Source organism: Trachypithecus francoisi, unplaced genomic scaffold (genome assembly GCF_009764315.1).
Source record: "Trachypithecus francoisi isolate TF-2019V2 unplaced genomic scaffold, Tfra_2.0 Lachesis_group5, whole genome shotgun sequence".
Lineage (NCBI taxonomy): Eukaryota > Metazoa > Chordata > Mammalia > Primates > Cercopithecidae > Trachypithecus > Trachypithecus francoisi.
The window spans coordinates 1,567,987-1,590,819 of NW_022681470.1; the positions used below are offsets into that span (position 1 = coordinate 1,567,987).

At 39.8% G+C, this 22,833-nt stretch overlaps 1 protein-coding gene across 5 annotated transcripts in view; it reads left to right on the forward strand.

The window, feature by feature from the left end:
• AHCTF1 (AT-hook containing transcription factor 1) overlaps nt 1-22,833 on the forward strand; it is a 93,403-nt gene that overhangs the window by 53,423 nt on the left and 17,147 nt on the right. For all 5 annotated transcript variants that reach the window (XM_033195911.1, XM_033195914.1, XM_033195910.1 and 2 more), the window contains exons 22-30: nt 2,606-2,750; nt 2,827-2,958; nt 3,693-3,843; nt 11,732-11,882; nt 12,169-12,276; nt 15,056-15,248; nt 17,032-17,226; nt 17,898-18,294; nt 21,705-21,828. In XM_033195911.1, the coding sequence (XP_033051802.1) occupies nt 2,606-2,750; nt 2,827-2,958; nt 3,693-3,843; nt 11,732-11,882; nt 12,169-12,276; nt 15,056-15,248; nt 17,032-17,226; nt 17,898-18,294; nt 21,705-21,828 (1,596 nt within the window). The remainder of the gene's footprint in view (nt 1-2,605; nt 2,751-2,826; nt 2,959-3,692; nt 3,844-11,731; nt 11,883-12,168; nt 12,277-15,055; nt 15,249-17,031; nt 17,227-17,897; nt 18,295-21,704; nt 21,829-22,833) is intronic.

A 22,833-nucleotide genomic window follows, 5' to 3' on the forward strand; every position in this document is an offset into this window, starting at 1 on the left:
CTTTTTAACTGTTGCATAGTAGTTCATTATTTGGATGGCTGTACCATTTTTTTTTTTAATTAGTTCTCCCTTTTTTTTTTGGCGGGGTTGGGGGAAAAGAGTCTCACTTGTCACCCAGGCTGGAGTGTAGTGGAGCGATTTCGGCTCACTGCAGCCTCCGCCTCCTGGGTTCAAGCCGATTCTCCTGCCTCAGTCTCCCAAGTAGCTGGGATTACAGGCATGCACATGCACCATCATGCCTGACTAATTTTTGTATTTTTAGTAGCGACAGGGTGTCGCCATGTTGGCCAGGCTGGTCTCGAACTCCTGACCTCAGGTGATAAATCCACCTATCTCGGTCTCCCAGAGTGCTGGGATTACAGTCTTGAGCTGCCACACCTTGCCCTAATTATTAGTAGTTCTCTGTAATGAACGTTTAGGTTGTTTCAACCTTTAGCCATTTTAAACAATGCTATGATGAGTAACCACACATATTGCACATATGCCAGTTTGTGGAATAAAATCCTAAGGTGAAAGGATGTTTGCCTTCGTAATTTTGGTAGTTTAATTTTGACAAGTAGAGCAAAGTGCCCTCCATCAAGGTTATGCCAACTTAGTCCTCCTCTCAATGTGCTGTGTCTTTTATCAACAGTGTGCCAGGTAGTATTTGTCTCGTCATCTCATAGGTAAAAATGGTAGTTTTGGTATGTTCAGTCTCACTATAATAATACAAGTATCTTTTTTTAAAGAGCTATTTCTTTTGTGACCTGCCCATTAAAATCTTTGGCTTTTTTTCCTGTGTTGTTGGGATTTATCTTACTGATTTATAGCTGCTTTGTATACATTAGGGAAATCAACTTTGTTGTGAAATTTAATAATGAAATGTTCATTTTATTCTGTTTTTCTTTGTTCAAAAATGTTCTGCTTTTAAGGTTTCTAGATTTTGGTTTAGGGAAAAATGACCATATTTCTGTGCACATGGACACACAGATGAACACTCTTCCTTCTACACTCAAGTTATAATGATTCCACTGTGTAGTAAGAGAAGTACGAGGCAATTTCAGATGTAAATTTTTAGGGAATACCTCTACACATTGTACTTCTTGACTTGTTGGCCTGTATAAGCCCTGTGGAATATGTGAAAATGTTCTAGTCCCAGAACAACAAAATTAACAGATGACCCTGATCTGCCAAGAGTGGGTACCATTTGCTTCCCCAAGTAACTTTGTATTCACAGAAAGTCTAGGGCAGTGCAGTCTTGCCATTTTTTATTCTGCCTTGGAGGTCGTCAACCTCTCCAAAAATTTTAACTGCCAGGTTGATCACTACCGTTCTTAGTGTGTATCTTCAGAACTTTTTCTTTTCTATTTAAAGAAATATGTAAACAGAAGTTTTATTGGTTAATTTTTTAAATTATCATTTTCATACTGTTTTTAACTTGCTTTTTAAAAAACTGTAATGATTTTTCAAGTTAATACGTATTTTCCTCATATAGGGCTACATCATAATTCATTGTTTCACCATATATTCTTTTTTTTTTTCAAAGATAGAATCTTGCTCTATCTGCCAGGCTGGAGTGCAGTGGCATGATCATAGCTCACTGCAGTCATGACTTCCTAGGATCAAGCAATCCTCCCACCTCAGCCTCCTAAATAGCTGGGACTACAGGCACACACCACCACGCTGGGCCAATTTTTGTATTTTTTGTAGTTAGGGTCTCACGGCGTTGCCCAGGCTGGTCTTGAACTCCTAGGCTCAAGTGATCTGCCTGCCCTGGCCTCCCAAAGTGTTGGGATTACACGCATGAGCCATTATGCCTGGCTCTCACTGTATATTCTTATACTTAATCTTTATGCAATTTTTGCTGGTGTTTCTGTAGACTATATTTTTTGCATTGGGATCATTGGGTCCTGACCTATATCTAATTATAATTTTTATAGATATGCTCAAGTGAACCTTCAAGACAATGCTGTCAGTGGGGTATGAGTTGAACACTGGCATTTAAACAAATAAATAAATAATTTAGAAAAGACACCTCCCACCTGATTCTGGGAGACTTCTGTGTAAGAAACACTCCTTCATTTAAATGATCTTATTGCCCACAAAAGGACGTCTCAGCACCTCTGCATGGTGTCTGAGACTGCCAAATTTAACCCAAGTTCTCCAATCTAATCTTGCTGCAAATCAACCAAAAAACATCTACTGCTAAGCTCTACTCTCCCTTCCTCATGAACACAGTGTGCTTGATTCCACGTGTAGGTCTGTGTCTCTCCCACACTTCCCACTGGGTGCCACTGCTTTAAAAGCCTGATGTTCCTCTGTCACACCACACCAATCATTCAGCTCTATCCAGGCCACATTAGTTTTTTGTCTTCTTTGAAGTTTGTGTACTTTGCTTTTTATTATTTTATAAAGCAGCATAAAATTCTTTAAACATGTCATTTTACTGATATTATTAGCAAGATTCATTATGCAGTACTTAGTATTCAACAAATTTTTTTAAGTACTTTTAAATTATTTGTAAAGATACTTTACAAAATATCTTTGAGATTCTCCATTTAGATTTCTTGTTTTGTACATTTAAATAAATTTTTCTAAAACTAAACTTTGATAAATATGCTTTCAGATGCATGGTTGAAGCCTGGAGTTTCTTGCGGCAACATTGCAATAGGTTGAATATAGAGGAGTTACTAAAGCACATGTATGAAGTCTGTCAGGAAATGGGCTTAATGGAAGATTTACTGAAGCTACCGTTTACAGACACGGAGCAGGTAATTACTTACCCATGTAAACTTGTCAGAAATTCAAGATAAATTGGTAGTTGACAGTCTATTTTGTTCTTTTTAGGAATGTTTAGTGAATTTTTTGCAGTCCAGTGCCAGTGTTCAGAATCATGAATTCCTTTTAGTGCACCATTTGCAGCGTGCCAATTATGTGCCTGCCTTGAAGCTGAACCAAACTCTGAAGATTAATGTTATGGTATGATTCAAGTTGTCTTATTATGGGGGATAAGAGAATAAGGAAAACTGGAGACTTTTTTGGTTTGTTATATAAGGGATTACAGTTTGGTAACCACTGTGCCTAGCATTACTTTGAATCCTCAGTTATCTCTGTAACAGAATTGGGAACACGGTATTACTACCTGATTCTTTTATGTATGCCATTTATGTTCTGATGTCTGCCTACAATAATGCCATTTCACTCAGGGAAAACAAGAGGAAGATGGAGAGGCCAGCAGTAGGTGTCACTTAGTACAAAGATCATTGTGTGGTAGAGGAAGACATAGGTACAAAGATCATTGGACTTCGAGGGTCAGACTAATTCTTCATTTACTCTGTGTGCTTGGGACACACTCTCAGTCTTGCTTTTATCAACTATAAAATGATAACATCTCCTTGTGAGGTGGTTTTGAGGATGCACAGAGATGTGTGTAAAGTAGAATGTTGCCTGACACGTATGGATGCTTAATGACCATTGTTTTTATTAGTTGTGAAGAACGAAGGCTTGGTAGCAGAGATTTGGAATTTATTGATGGGTAAGGATTGATGAAACAATTATATATGTGGATGAAGTTCTTGGTTTGGAAAAATAGATATGTAGGTAGGAGGAAGATATTTTTGGATATTCGTAGTTTTATTTTAAATGGTAAATATAGAATTATAGCACCTAACATTTTGAAGGTTAAATTTCTTACCAATTTTGATATTTAATAGAATGATCGTGATCCTCGTTTGCGGGAGAGATCACTGGCTCGAAATTCTATATTAGACCAGTATGGAAAAATCCTTCCTAGAGTCCATCGAAAATTAGCTGTGGAACGAGCTAAGCCTTATCATCTGTCAACATCATCAGTTTTTCGATTAGGTAAGAATTTCATTGAAGAATATCATCATCTATTGGATCAAAAATGATACTGAATAATTACTTTTCTGAAACCACCTTAAACTTAGCTACTTTCGCTAACACAGGCATACCTTGGAGATATTGCTGGTTTGGTTCCAGATCACTGCAATAAAGTGACTATCACGATAAAGCTAGTCTTCTGAATTTTTGGTTTCCCGTTGCATAGTGTTTATACTTTTTTTTTTTTTTTTTTGAGACGGAGTCTCGCTCTGCCGCCCAGGCTGGAGTGCTGTGACCGGATCTCAGCTCACTGCAAGCTCCGCCTCCCGTGTTCACGCCATTCTCCTGCCTCAGCCTCCCGAGTAGCTGGGACTACAGGTGCCCACCACCACGCCTGGCTAATTTTTTGTATTTTTTAGTAGAGACGGGGTTTCACCATGTTAGCCAGGATGGTCTTGAACTCCTGACCTCGTGATCCGCCCGTCTCGGCCTCCCAAAGTGCTGGGATTACAGGCTTGAGCCACCGCGCCCGGCCTTACACTATACTTTTAAGTGTGCAGTAGTAGTATTCTTAAAACCAGTGTACATACCTTAATTTTGAAATGCAATATTGCTAAAAAAAATGCTAACGATCATCTTAGCCTTCTGTGAGGTGTAATCCTTTTGCCAATAGAGGATCTTATCTCAGTGTTGATGGCTGCTGACTTATCAGCATGGTGATTACTGAAGGTTGAAGTGGCTGTGACAGTTTCTTACGACGACACAGTGAAGTTTGCCATGTCAATTTACTCTTCCTTTCACTAGAGTTTCTCGGTAGCATGTAATACTGTTTGATAGCATTTGAGCCATAGAACTTCTTTCAGAATGAGTCAGTCCTCTCAAACCCTGCCTCTGCCCTGTCATCTTAAGTTTATGTAATATTCTAACTGCCTGTTGAGTAACAAACTACTCTATAAGAAGGCAGGTTTTGGTCAATCGGACTTTTTATTATTTGGCTTCTAGGTAAGGAGGACAACACTGGGAGGATTCTCCAAAGCAGTGTCCAGCTGACGGAGAGTGACAGGAGGGTTTTCTGGAGAGGGGAGAGGTTGTGTCGTTGTACGTGAAGGAGTGGTCCCTGTTGTGTCGACTTAGTTATTATGTCAGTATATAGGTCTCTGTCATGGTAAGGAAGCTGTAGCACCTCCTGGGGTGGAGACTTTAGTATGGTGGTAAAGAAAGTTCATTCTGGTTTATCTATAAGTTGTTGGCCTGTCAGGAGATGGTTTTAACAAAGTACGTGACTAATATTTTACATAGGGTTTAGGAAGAAACCAGCTAAATAGCGGGAGGCTGTAAAACAGGCTTGATTGTTGATGAAATTTCTGTAATCCTGGGAGACTCTCTCTGTTGACAAATTTTCTCCCTGGAGATATGTCACTCCTCATTCTTAAGGGCTGAGAGCCGGAGGTCAGTTTTTTTTGTAACTTTTTAATGTTGATCAGGGATGCGTGTCTAGAGATGTTAAAGGAGTGAAAATTTTTAGATGCTAAATTTAAATATATTTCAAGATCTCTCAGGATAGGTTGTAATGGCTGGTATTGTTGTAGTAAGAGCAGCTATAGTTTAATTTTTTTAATTTGGAAGATACAGATTTTATTGAGAGGTTCAAGATGTAGGGATAAGTTAATGTTAAACAGGGTGAAGGGAAGGAATCCAGGGCAGCCTGGCAGTGGGGTATATATTTTTTTGGGTGGCCATTTCATGGCCACCATGTCAAGTTGATTAGAAAAATGAGCCACCGCCCTTTTTAGTGGTCCTAGCATTTGGAAAGTGCCCCCCCAGCTAGCTATTTCCTGCCATTTATGGGACAGATAAGTCCAAAGGTTTAGCAAGTTAAGCAAGGCTACAGTGGGAGCAGCAGTCACTTTTTGTTTGCTTAGCATGTAGAGGAATACATGCCTCAGAGGGACATGTATTTGTCTGAAGATAGAGACATTTAATAGTATGTTATTTGGCTTTAGGTGTCATCTTTATGTAAGGGAGACAGAAGCCCACATCAAAGATGGTCTCAGTCTCTTTAGTCAGCTGAAATTTTATCATAAGTTGTTGGCATGTCTACTTGTATATACTAGAAACTGGAGTTTGGCACTCTTTGTCTTGAGTTTTATTTAGTGGGTTGGTCTCTATTATTAAAAAATACTTAAATACTATTTTTAATATTGAAATACAAATGGTGATTGCGTCAGGACAGTAGTGTAGTAGTACTGAGGTGGCAGGTGGTAGTGTCAGAAGCAGCAGCCGATACCTCCCTTTTGGGTCAGATCTTTTGTCAGTGTAGTAAGTCTGTGTTGAAAGAATATCATAGTGCCTGTATATTTGACTTACAGTTGAATAGTTTAGTAGGACTTATACAGTAAGTAGTATTTACTATAGATGTGTTAGTCAAGGTGACATAAGGAACGTTTTTGTGGAGGGGATAACTGCAGGAAAGGGGAGCTTGCTCCAGTTTTGTGGGGTGAAAATGAAGTTTGAGGTCACCACAAATTGCTTGGCTTGGGCAGGCTAGGCTTGTGGGTGTCTATCATATATTCATATTGGGACAGACTCTTTCCCTTTGCTGTGATGCAGGAGAAATTAACTAGTGTATTGTCTTTCCAGAGACCATCAGCCACAGTAATAAAAGGGACTGAACAGTAGAGGGAGAAAGAGTTTATTTTTTATATGGTAATTTATCACCAGTTAAGATTTTTTAATTTTACAGAAGAGTAATGAGTATGGAGAGTTCTATAAGGGGGAAAGTTTGAATATATCGAGTATGGCAAGGGCACATTTTACTTAATGTGTAATATTCCTTCCCCAGAAGTCAGAGACTGGCTTACAGGAATAAGTTGAATCTAGTAGAGCCTGATCTGAGGGCTGTGGTGCAGCATTCACTCAGGAAGGATGGTTTTTCGGGTCTGAGCCCCTGAGTTTTAGGAGAAGAGTGAGTGGTTAATAGCACGGGGTCCAAACAGAGTTTATTTGGTCTGGAGGTGATTAGGATTTTTGAGTCTTACGGTGAACCCAGTCTGTAGGTTAATATGGGTGAAGCTTAACCTCAGTGGGAACTAGAAGATTGTGGTTTTATATATTTTGAGAGTTTGTATGTTTTTAAATCGACAGCATGTTTTACTGCCCTCTCGGTCTCAACAGCAGCGCACGTTGAAGGTTCAGTCATGCCAAGCAAGCTCTTCTATATAGTAATTGGAAAGGGCCAAGTCCCACTCCCTTTCAGCACCTGTGATAGTGCAATGGGAAGGAGCTTTAGTCAGTTTTTGAGTTTCCTGGCATAGTTTGGCTAGCGTGACCCTTACGGTGTTATTACTATGCTTGACCTTTTTAGATGACGGAGGTTTCTTAAGTTGTGTGTACCCTCCTCTATTAAATCTCCAAGGCAGAGGACACCCCCGAGTAACTTTGTAAATGAAGGCGGTTCTGTTGTCACTCTGGATTGGTCAGAGTAAGCCAAAAACCCCAAGATGATGTCTTTGATTAAAACTCTGACAACCTCGTTTGTCTTTTTGTGTGTGACAAGGGGAGGCTTTTATTTAGCCAGTAAAGGTGTCTACACTAGTAGGTACCTGAAGTTTTTGGGTGCTGGGGCATCACTGTAAAGTCTTCTTGTCAGTCTTTTCCTGGGATGCCACCCCAGCTGGACAGCTTAGGTTAGTGGAGTCACAAGGGGGCCCGATCTGGGTATTATTTTGTACAAATTGGAGATACCTGTTAGATCCTTGATGTTTTATCTTTTAGAACAGGTATCTTTAGTAACTAATTGCATAAAATTTGTTTTGTTTTTTACCATGATGTGATGACCATATTTAGTTATAGACCACCCTAGGTTTTTGGGAATCTAGATTTTTTTTTTTCTTTTTTTTGGTCATTAATAGTTCATCCTTCTGAATCTAAATGTGGAAAATACCCTTCCCATTTGGCTTTAATTCCGGAGGTGAACACTGAGGCTGGGGCTTGTGGAGTAGGATGTCTGGGATCAGGTCATTTGTAAAGTTCACATGTTTGGGTTGTCTTTTTAGTAGCTGTGTCTTTAGGTTATTATTATTTTTAATAACCTCACATTTTTATTTTTATTTTTTTTTTGGTGACCCTGGCAGGCCACCGCTACCCTTTTAGGTAACTGTGCTGCTGCCTCTAATAGCTGTAATATTTTTAATATGATTAATCTCCTTATTGTCTGCAGTCAGGAGGCCTCAAAAAAAAAGCACTGTAGGCATGGATTACAGAGAAAGCATACTTAGAGTCTGGGGAGACGTGGTGGCCTTAGCCTGTCCTGAAGACAAGGCTCTCTCTAGTCAGGGATTGTAGGCTGTTAGCCTCCTTAACTCCAAGTGAGGACAGCATTGTATACTTTGTTTTTCTCGGCCCCTTTTTATGATGTTACTCGGATTTACAAACCAAGACTTTGTTAACTTCAGAGTTCTGAAAGGGTTTGTTTTTTAGGTCCTTTTGTCTAGAATACATTTTACCAATAGTGGTTGAGTATTTGTGTAGGAGCAGTTCCTGGGAAGTGGGCAGGAACATGGCAGGGTTAAGGATCTGGCATACCTTGATGTGGCTGCCCCTTAGTTTTAAGTTTCTATTGTAACATCCTCCCATCAGTAACCAAATGGTGTCTCTGTTTTTAGCACTCTGGGTAACTGAGGACCTAGACCATTAATATCTGACCCATGGTTTGTTTTTAAGCTTTTCTCATTAATAGGCAACTTGTAACCACTGTCCTAAGACATGGGCACCGTTTCGTGGCCCCCATGTCAAGCTGGTTAGAAAAATGAGCCACCACCCTTTTTCGTGGTCCTAGCATTTGGGTAAGTGCCCCCCCAGCTAGCTATTTCGTGCCATTTATGGGACGGATAAGTCCAAAGGTTTAGCAAGTTCAGCAAGGCTACAGTGGGAGCAGCAGTCACTTTTTGTTTGCTTGGTTAGTTGTTTTTAGTTTTTTGAAGGCTCAGTTGTATTGTTTATCTTATTTAAAAGGGTCTGATTCCGGCTCTTGTAGCTTTTTATAAAAAGGCTTTGTTAAAATACCCAAATTGGGAATTTATATATGACAGAATCCAGCCATTTTCAAGCATTTTTGGTTCTGAGGAGGAGGTGTGTGACACACAACCGTTTTCCTGTCCTGGGAAAGATACCCTGTCCCTGAGAAGTTAAATAGCCTCGGGCTTTTTTTTTTTTTTTTTTTTTTTTTAAGGTTTTATACCCTCTTTTAGCTAGAAAGTTTAGGATATTTTTACTAGATTCCTTTTTAGAGGAGCTAGTAATTACAATATCGCTTACGTATTATACTTTTCTCTTTTAAATGTGAAATTCCTGTAATTCCTGGAGACCCCATCTGTTACACTTTATCATCTCAACACTGCAGATTCCGTCTCAAGAATCCACTTGTTTGTCTATCTGTAAGAAGCAATTCCTCATTTATTCATGTTTTATCATGAGATGACAGCAATTTATCAGATCTTTAGTCTGTTTTTGTTTTTTTAAGAGACAAGGTCTTGGTCTGTCACAGACACTCTAGCACCACGGCATGATCATAGCTCACTGCAGCCTTGACCTCCTGAGCTCAGGTGATCCTCCTGCCTCAGCTTTCCGAGTGGCTGAGACTACAGGTGTGTGCCACCACGCCTGGCTATCTTTTGTAGAGAGGGCCTCACTATGTCGCCCAGGCTGTTCTCAAACTCATGGCCTCAAGTCATCCTCCCACCTTGGCTTGCGAAAGTGCTGAGATTACAAGCATGAGCCTTCATGCCTGGCCCAGGCTCTGCTTCTCATTCTAGTTCTCTTGCTCTTTCCCCCATATCTGTGGTTGTTTTCTCCACTGAAGTCTTGAAGCCCTCAAAGCTATTCATGAAAGATGGAATCACCTTCTTCCAAACTCCTCTTATTGTACAGTTTGACTCCTCCCAGGAATTACAAATGTGCTGAATGGCATCTAGAATGGTGACTCCTTTCCAGAAGGTTTTCAGAGGACTTTGTTCAGATCTCTCAGAGGAATCACTATGACAACTATAGCTTTATGAAATGTATTTCTTTTTTTTTTTTTTTTTGAGACGGAGTCTCGCTCTGCCGCCCGGGCTGGAGTGCAGTGGCCGGATCTCAGCTCACTGCAAGCTCCGCCTCCCGGGTTCCCGCCATTCTCCTGCCTCAGCCTCCCAAGTAGCTGGGACTACAGGCGCCCGCCACGTTGCCTGGCTAGTTTTTTGTATTTTTCAGTAGAGACGGGGTTTCACCGTGTTAGCCAGGATGGTCTTGATCTCCTGACCTCGTGATCCGCCTGTCTCGGCCTCCCAAAGTGCTGGGATTACAGGCTTGAGCCACCGTGCCCGGCCTATGAAATGTATTTCTAAATTATATCTTGAAAATCGAGATGACTCTGTGATCCAGGGTTACAGAATGGATGTTGTGTTTTCATGCCTGCTAACAGCATTCGTCTCCCTGTACATCATCAGAGCTCCTGGGTGACCAGGTGCATTATCAGTGAGCAGTAATATTTGAAAAGACTTTTTTTTTTTCTGAGTAGTTCTCAACAATAGGCTTAAAATATTCGGTAAACCATGCTGTCAACAGATGTATTTTCATCTAGGCTTTTTCCATTGATAGAAGGCAGGCAGAGTAGATTTCCCATCATTCTTAAGGGCCTTGAGATTTTTGGAATGGTGATTGCTTTTAATTTAAAGTCATCGAGTACATTAACCCCTAGCTGCAGAGTCACCCTGTCCTTTGAAGCCAGGCATTGACTTCCCATTCATGTGTTCACTGAAGTAGTGCTTTTAATTTCCTTCAGGTTCTTTTTTGCATTTACAACTTGGCTAACTGGCATAAGAGGTCTAGCTTTTGATTTAAAGTTATAGACATGCGACTCTTCCTTTCACATTGAACACCTGAGGTCTTTGTAGGGTTATTTGTTGGTTTAATTTTTAGATATTGTCAGTCTCAGGGAATAAGGGAGGTCCTCAGGGAAAGGGAGAGACAAGGGGGAACAGCTAGTCAGTGGAGTAAGCACATGCTGTTGAAAAAAATGGTGCCAGTAGACTTGCTGGACACAGGGTTGCCACAGACCTTCAATTTGTTTAAAAAAAAAAAAACAAAACACATGGCTGGGCACATTGGCTCATGCCTGTAATCCCAGCACTTTGGGAGGCCGAGGCGGGTGGATCACGAGGTCAGGAGATTGAGACCATCCTAGCTAACACGGTGAAGCCCCATCTCTACTAAAAAATACAAAAAGTTAGCTGGGCATGGTAGCAGGCACCTGTAGTCCCAGCTACTCGGGAGGCTGAGGCAGTAGAATGGCGTGAACCCGGGGAACAGAGCTTGCAATGAGCCGAGATCGCGCCACTGCACTCCAGCCTGGGCAACAAGAGCGAGACTCTGTCTCAAAAACAAAAACAAACAAAAAATACAAAAATTAGCAGGGCATGGTGGCGCATGCCTGTAGTCCCAGCTACTCAGGAGGCTGAGGCAGGAAAATCCCTTGAGCCTCGCAGGCAGAGGTTACAGTGAGCCAAGATTGTGCCACTGTACTCCAGCCTGGGCAACAGAGCAAGACTCCATCTCAAAAAAAAAAAAAAAAAAAAAAAAATTAGCCAGGCATGGTGGCTATGCGTGTAATCCCAGCTACTTGGGAAGCTGAGGCCAGAGAATGGCTTGAACCCAGGAGGCAGAGGTTGCAGTGAGCCGAGATCATGCCACTGCACACCAGCTTGAGTGATAGGGCAAGACTGGTCTTAAAAAACGAAAAATTATCTATATAATTTTTAGCTACTCTTACCACGTAATGTGTGGTTGTTTTTTGTAATCATTCTTTCATATGCTTTTATTAAAATCCTGTTGGTTAGAGATGCAGTTAATTCCAACATTCTTCATTTTACAGTTTCTAGACCCAAGCCATTATCAGCAGTTCCAAAGCAAGTTGTAACAGGAACTGTGTTGACAAGATCTGTTTTCATCAACAATGTGTTATCTAAAATTGAAGAAGTTTGGGCAAGCAAAGAACCTATAAGTAGCACCACACCTTACAATAGGTATGTTTTCTTACATGTTTCATAGTCATGCTGCATGTTAATCTTTACTGGACATCAGCAATCCACTCTCATTGCCTAAGTTTATAGTATTAGTGTAAGTAAAAAAGATAAACTGTTTCTTAGAAGAATTTTTAAAAACCTTTAAAAGTGAAATGTTCATTGTTATTTGTAAGCAATGCGGAAATGTACAAAGTAAAAAAAATGAAAACCCTTTGTTCTCCCATCTAATCCACTTGTTACCAGTGCACCTTGTGATACATTAGAAGTTAAATTTTTATTTTTGTAGTTCAAAAATAGAAGAAGCATCTCCTGTAGTGTATTCACTCCCAGCTCCAGAGCTGCCTGAGGCATTTTTTGGAACACCAATTTCAAAAGCATCACAAAAGATTTCTAGGTAAGAATTTAGTAAATCATTCTTAGAGACACAATGTTAGTTGATAATTACAATGATAATTTTAAATTATCTTTAACATTTTATAGACTATCTTAAATTATTAAATGAATATTTTAATGTTTGCTTTTTATTATACTTTGGGCAGCAGTAATTTTAGGAAATGTTACATCAGGTAGTGTACTGAAAACTTTAATAATTTCAGACTGCTTAGTGGACCAGAGTGGAGTTTGTCTCGTGAGCAAACTGTTAACTTACTTTCCTTGTTACCTCCTTGTTACCAGACCTCTAAATGAAGATTGTTTTTACACTTAGTTACAAATTAATCTTGGGTAGCTCACTGAAGCTTTCTTCTGTTCAGCATTGCCTACTAAAATGTCTTGTGTTGCTTCAGATGCAGCACTTTTACATCTTACGTGTGGTGTTACAAAAATAGTTAACTTGAAGTTTTGTATCCAAGATGAAATTGTGATTGCAAGTATTTACTTACGAGCATTGGTTAGTTGAAAAGTGTTCATAATTATCTACCACAGACAACAGAGTATGTATCTTAATGTATTGATTATTTGTTCTTAATATGCCCAGGATCATTGCAAATTTTTTATTGTTTTATCAAGGACAAAATTACATTGTTTAAAGTATTTATAATGATTATAGATAATCATTACAAGATTATCTGAATTTTTGATACTAAGAAAAAGATACTTGAGGTAAGGTCATAGAAACAACTGAGGCCAAAAGTATAGAGTGTAATAATAGACGTATTTTAAAGGTCGAAAGGATTTTTCTTTTTTTCACTAAATTTAGTTAGGTTGTTTCCCTTTATTTACTCTGGTAAGATGGTGTTTTAAGTGGAAAGAAGATATTTTAAATTAAAGTCATTATTACTGACATTCTTTTTTTCTACCAGTACTGATTTTTTTTTTTTTTCTGCAAGTCCCCTTGGTCTTTTTGTAATTTAATAGCTCTGAGGTTGAGGGGAGCAATAATAGAAGTTAAAAGACCGTTGATTAATGGCCTCAGGTCCTTAAAGCCAGTATTAACTCAGATGGAAGAGAGCCAATTGGGTTTTGAATATTTACCTTATGTGTTTTTCATACTGAGTTTGCATTACTGGGTAGACAGTGTATATCTTGCAGTGAAATACAGCAAAATAGATAACATCTGTGGGTACATCATATAGTAAAGCTAAAGTGCTAATTTATGTAATTGATATTTTTATGTGATATAGGATGTATTCTTTATATGGATTATAGTAAAAAAAAATTAGCTCTAACAAGTAAAAAGTTACATAAATCAGTTTTTTAAATACCACTGTAGATTTTTGTATATAACCTTGCAGATAGTAGTGAAATCAGAAAAGGTTATCTGAAAGAATATTTGGTCTCAGGTTTGAAGACCTGAGACCTAGTGCAGTATTTCACATTTCATTTAGAAAATACCTTAAGAAGATTTTCCTTAGAAGCTTTAATGTTGAAATACTAAGTCTTGTTGATGCAGGAGTTTTGCTTTGACTTGGTAGGTTGCTTTTGTTGCACAGTCCTCGCTTTTGAGAAGCAGTCATTCATAAATGGGTACCTTAAACATAAATATTAACACAGTGCAAGCATTTAACAATGTTCCTTTGGGATAGCTCAGTATAAAAGTGAGCAAACTGTTTTCCAAGTTTGAATTGAATCCAAGTGCAGAATTTACATGCAAATGAGATAGAGAAAGAAGAGAATCTAGAAGAAAAGAAATGTCTAGCAGCCTGATTGGGTATTCTTGGTTTGGTGGAAATCTAAAAGCTGTGTTTGATACAGAATAACAAGTGGGAAGACCTTTAAATGTTTCCCCACTGTCACCTGTGTGAGTCTACCGCCCCGATAGATAGAATGACAAGGAGGGTCCTGCAACTACAAGTTTCTATTTCTGGGCTCCAGAACATACTCTACTTTTCTGGTTATTCTCAGGTGAGCCACATTGGCATTTGGGGGAAATAAAAAGGGATTGTTTTTACTGCTAGGAAATACAACCATAAGATAGACTGTTTATTAGGAAATCGAGAAAAGAGTGACCTGTGCAAATGGTCCACCAAAAATTACCACCTGAAAACTCGACTTTTGAGTTGAAATGTATCTGTATATTAAGCTTTAAAACTTACTTGGGTTGTACATGCTCACTACAAGTAATCAGTGGGATCAGTTTTATCACTGGGACTAGGACATTATGGAAAACCTTGTAGTAGAGTCTTAACGTTGTACTTTGTCACCAAACTCATTGATTTGAAAAAGTTAACTTTTGGTTGTGGGGAGGGGGTGGTCAGTCTAGTCTTTATTGTAATCAGAACCATAAAGGCAAAATGAACCAATTTTCATTATATATATTACATGTAAGTGAATGGATATTTTGCATGTTAATGAATTTTAGTAAATGAATTGCCAGGGAAGCTTTGTCCTGTTTTTCTTTAGTGTTTTAAATAATTGGCAGTGCATCTTCACTTGAAAATAGATGCTAGGCACATAGCGAGAGCTCAGTAAATATAGGTAAAGGGAAGGAGGACGACGTAAACTCTTTTTAAAAATCAGTTGCTCCATGCAATTCTTAATTCTGTTTTGCTATGAATAATTTTCTGACTTTTTGAATGCGTGGTGGCACTTTGGATTACATTAATATACTTGACTGAATTTGTATTTGCATGTGGCTGTCATAGTTACCAGTGAATATAGAGGTTTGATTAAATGGGGTACTAAAGTCTTTTGGTTTTTCAGTATAACTCAATAAATGCATATTCTGATTACAGACTGCTAGATTTGGTTGTTCAGCCTGTCCCCCAGCCTTCTCAGTGTTCGGAGTTTATTCAGCAATGCTCTGTGAAATCTCCTTTGTACCTAGTATCCCGTTCACTGTCCTCAAGTTCGCAATTAAAAGGATCACCTCACGCTATCTCCAGGACTTCAGAATTACATTTGCTTGAAACTCCTCTTGTAGTTAAGGTTAGTATTTATGCATCTAGCATTCACAATGAAACTAGATTGCTCTTATTTTTCAAGTAGCAAAGAGAAAAATAAGCAATTTATAACTGATACGTTTGGGGAGTGCTGGGAAATGCTTTAAGCATCTTTTTATGTTTTCACATCTTCTAAAAACCAAGCTGATTAAATTTATCTTCCTGCTTAAAGTTAACAATTACATTATTTTCTTAAATGTAATATAAGGTTCTGTGTGGTTATTGCGAATTTGCCTTTGTCCTTTGTATACTTTCAGGTTCTTGAGTTTGTTTTTATTTTATTTTTACGTAAGCTCCATTTCTGATATCATCATGCTGTTATTTCTTCTATCAAATGCTATTGAGTTCTTCGGTTTATTTGTATTTACTTAAATTCTTTGACTCCTTTGACAAAACTGTTACTCCTTCCTGCTTTGGTAACCCTCTTTAAATTGCCTTTCCCACCTCATAAGTTATTAGCTGAGAAATCACAGCACTCAACTTGTGATATCTGCTAGTGGTGGTCTTTTTAAACCCTTCCTTTTTAAAGCTTTTTTTTTTAACATACTATCTTCCTAGCCCCTTGACTAATGTTCTGAATTGAAACCCAGAAGCTTGCTTTCTCCCTCACCCCTCCGCATTGTCCCTCGGTTCTCTGTTTGGATATCAAGCATTTATAGTGAAGCTAGGGAATCCTTATTTTTCAAGTTGAATAAAAGATACCTCAATAAATGCTCTTGCTAAAATAGTTATTAAAATAAGTTGAAAAGATTAGGTTTCAATAAGTTAATATTCAGTATAGTATTTTTCTTCATTTGTCAAAAAAAAAATCACACTTTGTATCCTCTGCAGCTAGGTTCAAATGAAATGAAATTGGAGTAATTTTATACTTGCTGCCAGAACAGTCTATAAAAAAGAATTATGATCTTGTAACATGTCTAACAGAATTTATTATAATCTAATGGGATTCAGTAATTTGTTTACTAGGCCTTTAGAGGCTAAGTGAAGGAATTATCTCTACTAAATAAATTTACATGCTAATTTCAGATTATTTGTATTCATTGTACTAAAATCTTCAGCGGATTCTGGTACATAATTTGGTTATTATTGGATTTGTGTGATGAAATTTTTTTTTCCTGAAACATACTACAGTCTTACACTGTAGTTTTCTGTAATAGATTTGTATAATTCTATAATGTTAAGTAATTTATCTTACTAATTGGCATTTTTTTAGTTGACTTTAGGTTGCAAATAATGCTTTTAGAAAAATTATGTTTTTGTTTTTGTTTTTGTTTTTTTTTGAGACGGAGTCCCGCTCTGTCACCCAGGCTGGAGTGTAGTGGCCGGATCTCAGCTCACTGCAAGCTCCGCCTCCCACGCCATTCTCCTGCCTCAGCCTCCCGAGCAGCTGGGACCACAGGCGCCTGCCACCACGCCCGGCTAGTTTTTTGTATTTTTTAGTAGAGACGGGGTTTCACCGTGTTAGCCAGGATGGTCTCGATCTCCTGACCTCACGATCCGCCCATCTCGGCCTCCCAAAGTGCTGGGATTACAGGCTTGAGCCACCGTGCCCGGCCTAGAAAAATTGTGGATGCAGTTTTATGTTTCGTAGACTTACATATAAAAAGCTCTGGAAGAATTTTGTATTTTCTTTGCAGAAATCCGGAATAAATATTTCTATTGATATGTTAATGGAGATGGGAATATAACCACTGTTGTGACTCAGTTGACCCAGTCTGTTTTTATATAACCACTTTTCATGGTGTAATTCCATTTGCTCTTTACCATAGAAAGCTAAAAGTTTGGCCATGTCAGTTACTACTTCTGGATTTTCTGAGTTCACTCCTCAGTCCATCCTGAGGTCTGCTCTTCGATCAACACCTTTAGCATCTCCCTCTCCATCACCTGGAAGGTCTCCTCAGCGACTTAAAGAAACTAGAATTTCATTTGTGGAAGAAGATGTCAACCCAAAATGGATTCCTGGAGTAAGTTTGATAATAATTGGGAGAAAAGACATTTTTTAATAAGAATATATTAGCTCTGACAAGTAAAAAGTTACATAAGTCAGTTTTTTAAATACCACGATAGATTTTTGTATATAACCTTGGAGCTAGTAATGAAATCAGAAAAGGTGAGTTCTGAAAGAAACTCGGGCCATTGGCTAAACCAAACACTTCATCTTACAGAGAAATAGGGCTCGGAAGCAGCAAGCGGGCTGTAGTCAACTAGATACATGGTGGTAGAATTGGGACTAGGATTCAAACCTCCTACTTTTTAGTCCTTCTTTTATGTTTGTTTTTACCTTATAGTGTGTTGTTTCTAGCTGGTTGTATATTTAGGAGGGTGTGTCTTTAGATCCACAGTAGATTAACAGGAACCTTTCAGTGATTATTGGTCATCTAGCCCGTGTTTTAGTTCTAGTTCTGTGTTTTAGTCTTCTGAAAATACTGGTATATTACCAATTAGGGAAACATTAGCCACCATTAACTTTTATGTACCAGAAGAGATAGGATTTAGAATAAATGAATTTTTATTAAGGAGAGAGTTTGGATAAAAACAGCAAAGAAAGAGTGGGTATGACTGGGATGAGTAGCTTAGGACTAGACTTAATTGTGATATTTACTAATTTTTTTCTTTTCAAAATCTTATTTTATAGGCTGCAGATGATAGCAAATTAGAAGTATTTACTACGCCTAAAAAATGTGCAGTTCCAGCAGAAACTGAATGGCTGAAGAGCAAAGATAGGACCACATCTTTTTTCCTGAACAGCACTGAAAAGGAGCATCAAGAAATGGATATGGGGTCACAAAGTTTAGAGAAACTGGATGTGAGCAAAGGAAACAGCAGTGTTTCAATCACATCCGATGAGACTACCTTAGAGTATCAGGATGCCCCATCACCGGAAGACCTCGAAGACACTGTTTTCACAGCCTGTAAGCCCAAAAGCTCTTCCACTGCACTAACTACTAATGTAACTGAACAAACTGAAAAGGATGGAGATAAAGATGTATTTGCGTCAGAAGTAACTCCTTTAGACCTGCAGAAACAAATGGGTAAGAACTCATTTCTGAATACTCCAAATTGTTATTAATGTCCCTCAATAAAGTTTATAATAGAATTTTTTCCACCATAAGAAAAGCATCATAGCCAGGCACTGTGGCTAATGCTAGTAATCTCAGCACTTTGGGAGGCTGAGGTTGGAGGATTGCTTGAGCCCAGGTGTTCAGCACCTGGCTGGTCAACATAATGAGGCCCTGTCTTTACAAAATAAAAATTTAAAAATTAGCCAGGCATGGTGGGAGTGTTCAGAAGTTTGAAACCTCAGTGAGCCATGATTGCACCACTGTACTTTAGCCTGCGTGACAGAGCAAGACCCTGTCTCAAAAAGAAAGCATCAAGAGTTAAATATTATATGCTCACAGTGTTCTAGTTCCTAGACATAATGCCCAGATCTTACTCTTTCGGCTTAAAAACTGTGGCTTACCTTGCTTCATGAGTAGGTATGAGATTTCAGAGGAGAACTTATGTGTTAGATTTTTTATTTGGCCATGAAATTTAGAAAAGAATAGTAATATTTAAGGAAGGAAATGTAAGATGCCATCGTCTGACTTGAAAGTCCTTCCAGTAGCTATGAGAAATAACTTTACAGAACAAATTATTACAATTTTTATTTATTTGTTTTTTGGAGACGGAGTCTGTGTTGCCCAGGCTGGAGTGCAGTGGTGCAATCTGCAGCCTCCCCTCCCCCCAACTGGGTTCAAGCGATTCTTCTGCCTCAGTCACCCACTACCAAGCCCGGCTAATTTTTGTATTTTTGGTAGAGATAGGGTTTCACCATATTGGCCAGGCTGGTCTCGAACTCCTGACCTTGTGATCTGCCTTCCTCGACCTCCCAGAGTGCTGGGATTATAGGTGTGAGCCACTGCGCCCCGCCAAATTGCAATTTAAAACTCATCCAGCAGTCTTACGTTTCTAGAATTCCATTCTACTCTCCGTCCTCACCTCCAAAATAATCACTGGATAATGAAAATAAATGTTCAGGCTGGGTACAGTGGCTCATGCCTGTAATACCAGCACTTTGGGAGCCCAGAAGTTCAAGACCAGCCTAGACAACATAGGGAGGCCCCATCTCTACAAAAATTTTTAAAAATTAGCTGGGCATGGTAGCATGCACCTGTAGTCCTAGTTACTCAGGACACTGAGGGGGGAGGATTGCTTGGATGCAGGAGGTTGAGGTTGAGGATGCAGTGAGCTGTGATTGTGCCATTGTACTCCAGCCCAGGTAACAGAATGAGACTCTGTCTCAAAAAGAAAAAAAAACTAGTTCAGTGGCTCATGAATTTATTATCTTCATATTCTTCTACCTATCAAAAAATGTTTTGAGTTCCTAATGTATGTATTCCTGTTAGCTCCTCCTGTGTTTATTCTGGGTGTTGAAGATCAAACAGTGAGTCAGGTAGAAATGGCACCTGCTCCCATGTCACATAGAGCATGGTGGACTATATTGACAAACCCTTATAATCCAGTTTGGTTAACAACAGGGCCAGGGGAACCCTAGTAAAGGGGAAAGACTTGACCTAGAATTGGTGGATCAGAAAACTGAGCCTATTTGTGTTTCTTACCCTACACACAGTTTTAACAAGGTTATTTAAAGGTAACTCCTAACTCTAAAGCTGTAAAACCACATACTTACATAAAAATCTGCATCTTAGGCCAGGCACAGTGGCTCAAGCCTGTAATCCCAGCACTTTGGGAGGCCAAGACGGGCGGATCACGAGGTCAGGAGATCGAGACCATCCTGGCTAACACGGTGAAACCCCGTCTCTACTAAAAATACAAAAAAGAAATTAAAGAAATTAGCCGGGCGCGGTGGCGGGCGACTCTAGTCCCAGCTACTCGGGAGGCTGAGGCGGGAGAATGGCGTGAACCCAGGAGGCGGAGCTTGCAGTGAGCTGAGATCGCATCACTGCACTCCAGCCTGGGCAACAGAGTGAGACTCCGTCTCAAAAAAAAAAAAAAAATCTGCATCTTAAGTAGTTTAAGATGAGAGTCCACTGAAGTTTGGACTATACTTAGTAAGCATGGGCATCATTAATTGCTCTAAGAACTCTAGCGCTATGCCCATAAATAGCATATGTCTAGAAATTTACACTGCCTTATTTATATGAGGCAGAGTCTTGCTCTGTCACCCAGACTGGAGTACAGTGGGGCTATTTCAGCTCACTGCAACCTCCGCCTCCTGGGTTTCAAATAATTCTTTTGCCTCAGCCTCCCAAGTAGCTGGATTACAGGCATGTGCCACTGCTCCCAGCCTACATTGCTCTTTAGATGTGCCTTGTTCTACTAACATGTTTAAATGGTAGCTATTAAAAGAATGTTCATAGCATTATCTTCACTGATTATTCTTATAATATTAGGCAGTCTCAAATAGAAATCTGTATTTTTTTTTTGAGATGGAGTTTCACTCTTGGTGCCCAAGCTGGAGTGCAATGGCGTGATCTCGGCTCACCACAACCTTTGCCTCCCAGGTTCAAGTGATTCTCCTGCCTCAGCCTCCTGAGTAGCTGGAATTACAGGCATGTGCACCCACACCTGACCAATTTTTGTATTAGTAGAGGTGGTTTTCACCTCGTTGGCCAGGCTGGTCTCGAACTCCTGACCTCATGATCTGCCTGCCTCAGCCTCCCAAAGTGCTGGGATTACAGGCGTGAGCCACCGCGCCTGGCCAGAAATCTGTATTGTTTTTGTGGTGAGTGGAGTTTCATATAACACAAACTCTATTATAGAGTGAAGCAAGCTAGATTTGAATCCTAGCTCAGCTACTTACTGAGTACACTTCATGAGCTGGGATAGGCAGTATAACCTTAGGCTTCAGTTTTCTTACCTACTTTCTTGGATGTTGAGGATTAAGTGAGTTAATATATGTAAAACAGTTGCATTAGTGTCTGTTCAGCAAAAAGTGAAAAGCGAGAGGTTAAGGGGGGGCTTTTGAGCTAGGTTCAGAGAATTCAAAGAAGAAAGTGTTTGCTGGGCACGGTGGCTCATGCCTGTAATCCCAGCACTTTGGGAGGCCCAGGCAGGCGGATCACGAGGTCAGGAGATCGAGACATCCTGGCTAACACAGTGAAATCCCGTCTCTACTAAAAATACAAAAAACTAGCAGGGCATGGTGGCAGGTGCCTGTAGTCCCAGCTACTCGAGAGGCTGAGACAGGAGAATGGCGTGAACCCGGGAGGCAGAGCTTGCAGTGAGCCAAGATCGCACCACTGCACTCCAGCCTGGGCGACAGAGCGAGGCTCCGTTTCAAAAAAAAAAAGAAAGTGTTAGCAGTCCGATAACACAGCAGCAAACCTAAAAGAACAAAAAAGCAGACCCAACAACTTTTTAAAAAGTAATAATGCAAGACTATCGGTAATCACTAAATATTTAGCATAAATAATATTCTTATTTGTATGACTCATAGGCAATTTAGAAGATGCAGAAACAAAGGATCTCTTAGTTGCAGCAGAGGCATTTTCAGAATTGAATCACTTAAGCCCTGTTCAAGGAATTGAAGCTTCTCTTTGTGCACCATCAGTCTATGAAGGGTAAGTTGATGGAGAAAAATTCAAATACTTTTTAAAAGAAATTTAATGAAATCGTGAACCAGAAATAAAATATTCTGCGCATGTTAGATCTCACTTAGATCTTTAGATCTTTAACATCTCCATTTTGGTAATGGGTTTTTTTTGTTGTTGTTGAGACGGAGTCTTGCTCTGTGGCCCCTGGGCTGGAGTGCAGTGGCGCAATCTCAGCTCACTGCAAGCTCCGCCTCCCGGGTTCACGACATTCTCCTGCCTCAGCCTCCTGAGTAGCTGGGACTACAGGCACCCACCACCATGCCCAGCTAAATTTTTTTTTTTTTGTATTTTTTAGTAGAGACGGGGTTTCGCTGTGTTAGCCAGGATGGTCTCGATATCCTGACCTCATGATCCGTCCGCCTCGGCCTCCTGAAGTGCTGGGATTACAGGCGAGAGCCACCGCGCCTGGCCTAATGTTGGCTGTTTTAAAAGAAGTTTAGTTGTATAGTTGTATGTTATTTAGTAGTTACTGTGAAATTTTGCAGTGCTTGGCTGCTAGACATTTTGGAAATATACAGAGACACGATAAATTGAGGCAGACCTCTGGTGATTCTGTTTTTGTTGAAGACCAAAATGTCACTCACAGCTGTGTTCCTCTGTGCCCTCTGCTTTCCTGTGGTTTCAGGATGATCAGGCACAGGACTCTTCATAGGTAGACCAAAGTAGAACACAGGGGAGATGACAGACAGTTTTATTTCCTTCCAGCTGTTCAATACATGACTCTTAAGTTTGTGGGGTTTTGTTTTTTGTTTTTTTGAGACGGGGTCTCGCTCTGTCACCCAGGCTGGAGTGCAGTGGTGCATTCTCCTGCCTCAGCCTCCCGAGTAGCTGGGACTACAGGCATCTGCCACCTCGCCCGGCTAGTTTTTTGTATTTTTTAGTAGAGACGGGGTTTCACTGTGTTAGCCAGGATGGTCTCGATCTCCTGACCTTGTGATCCGCCCACCTCAGCCTCCCAAAGTGCTGGGATTA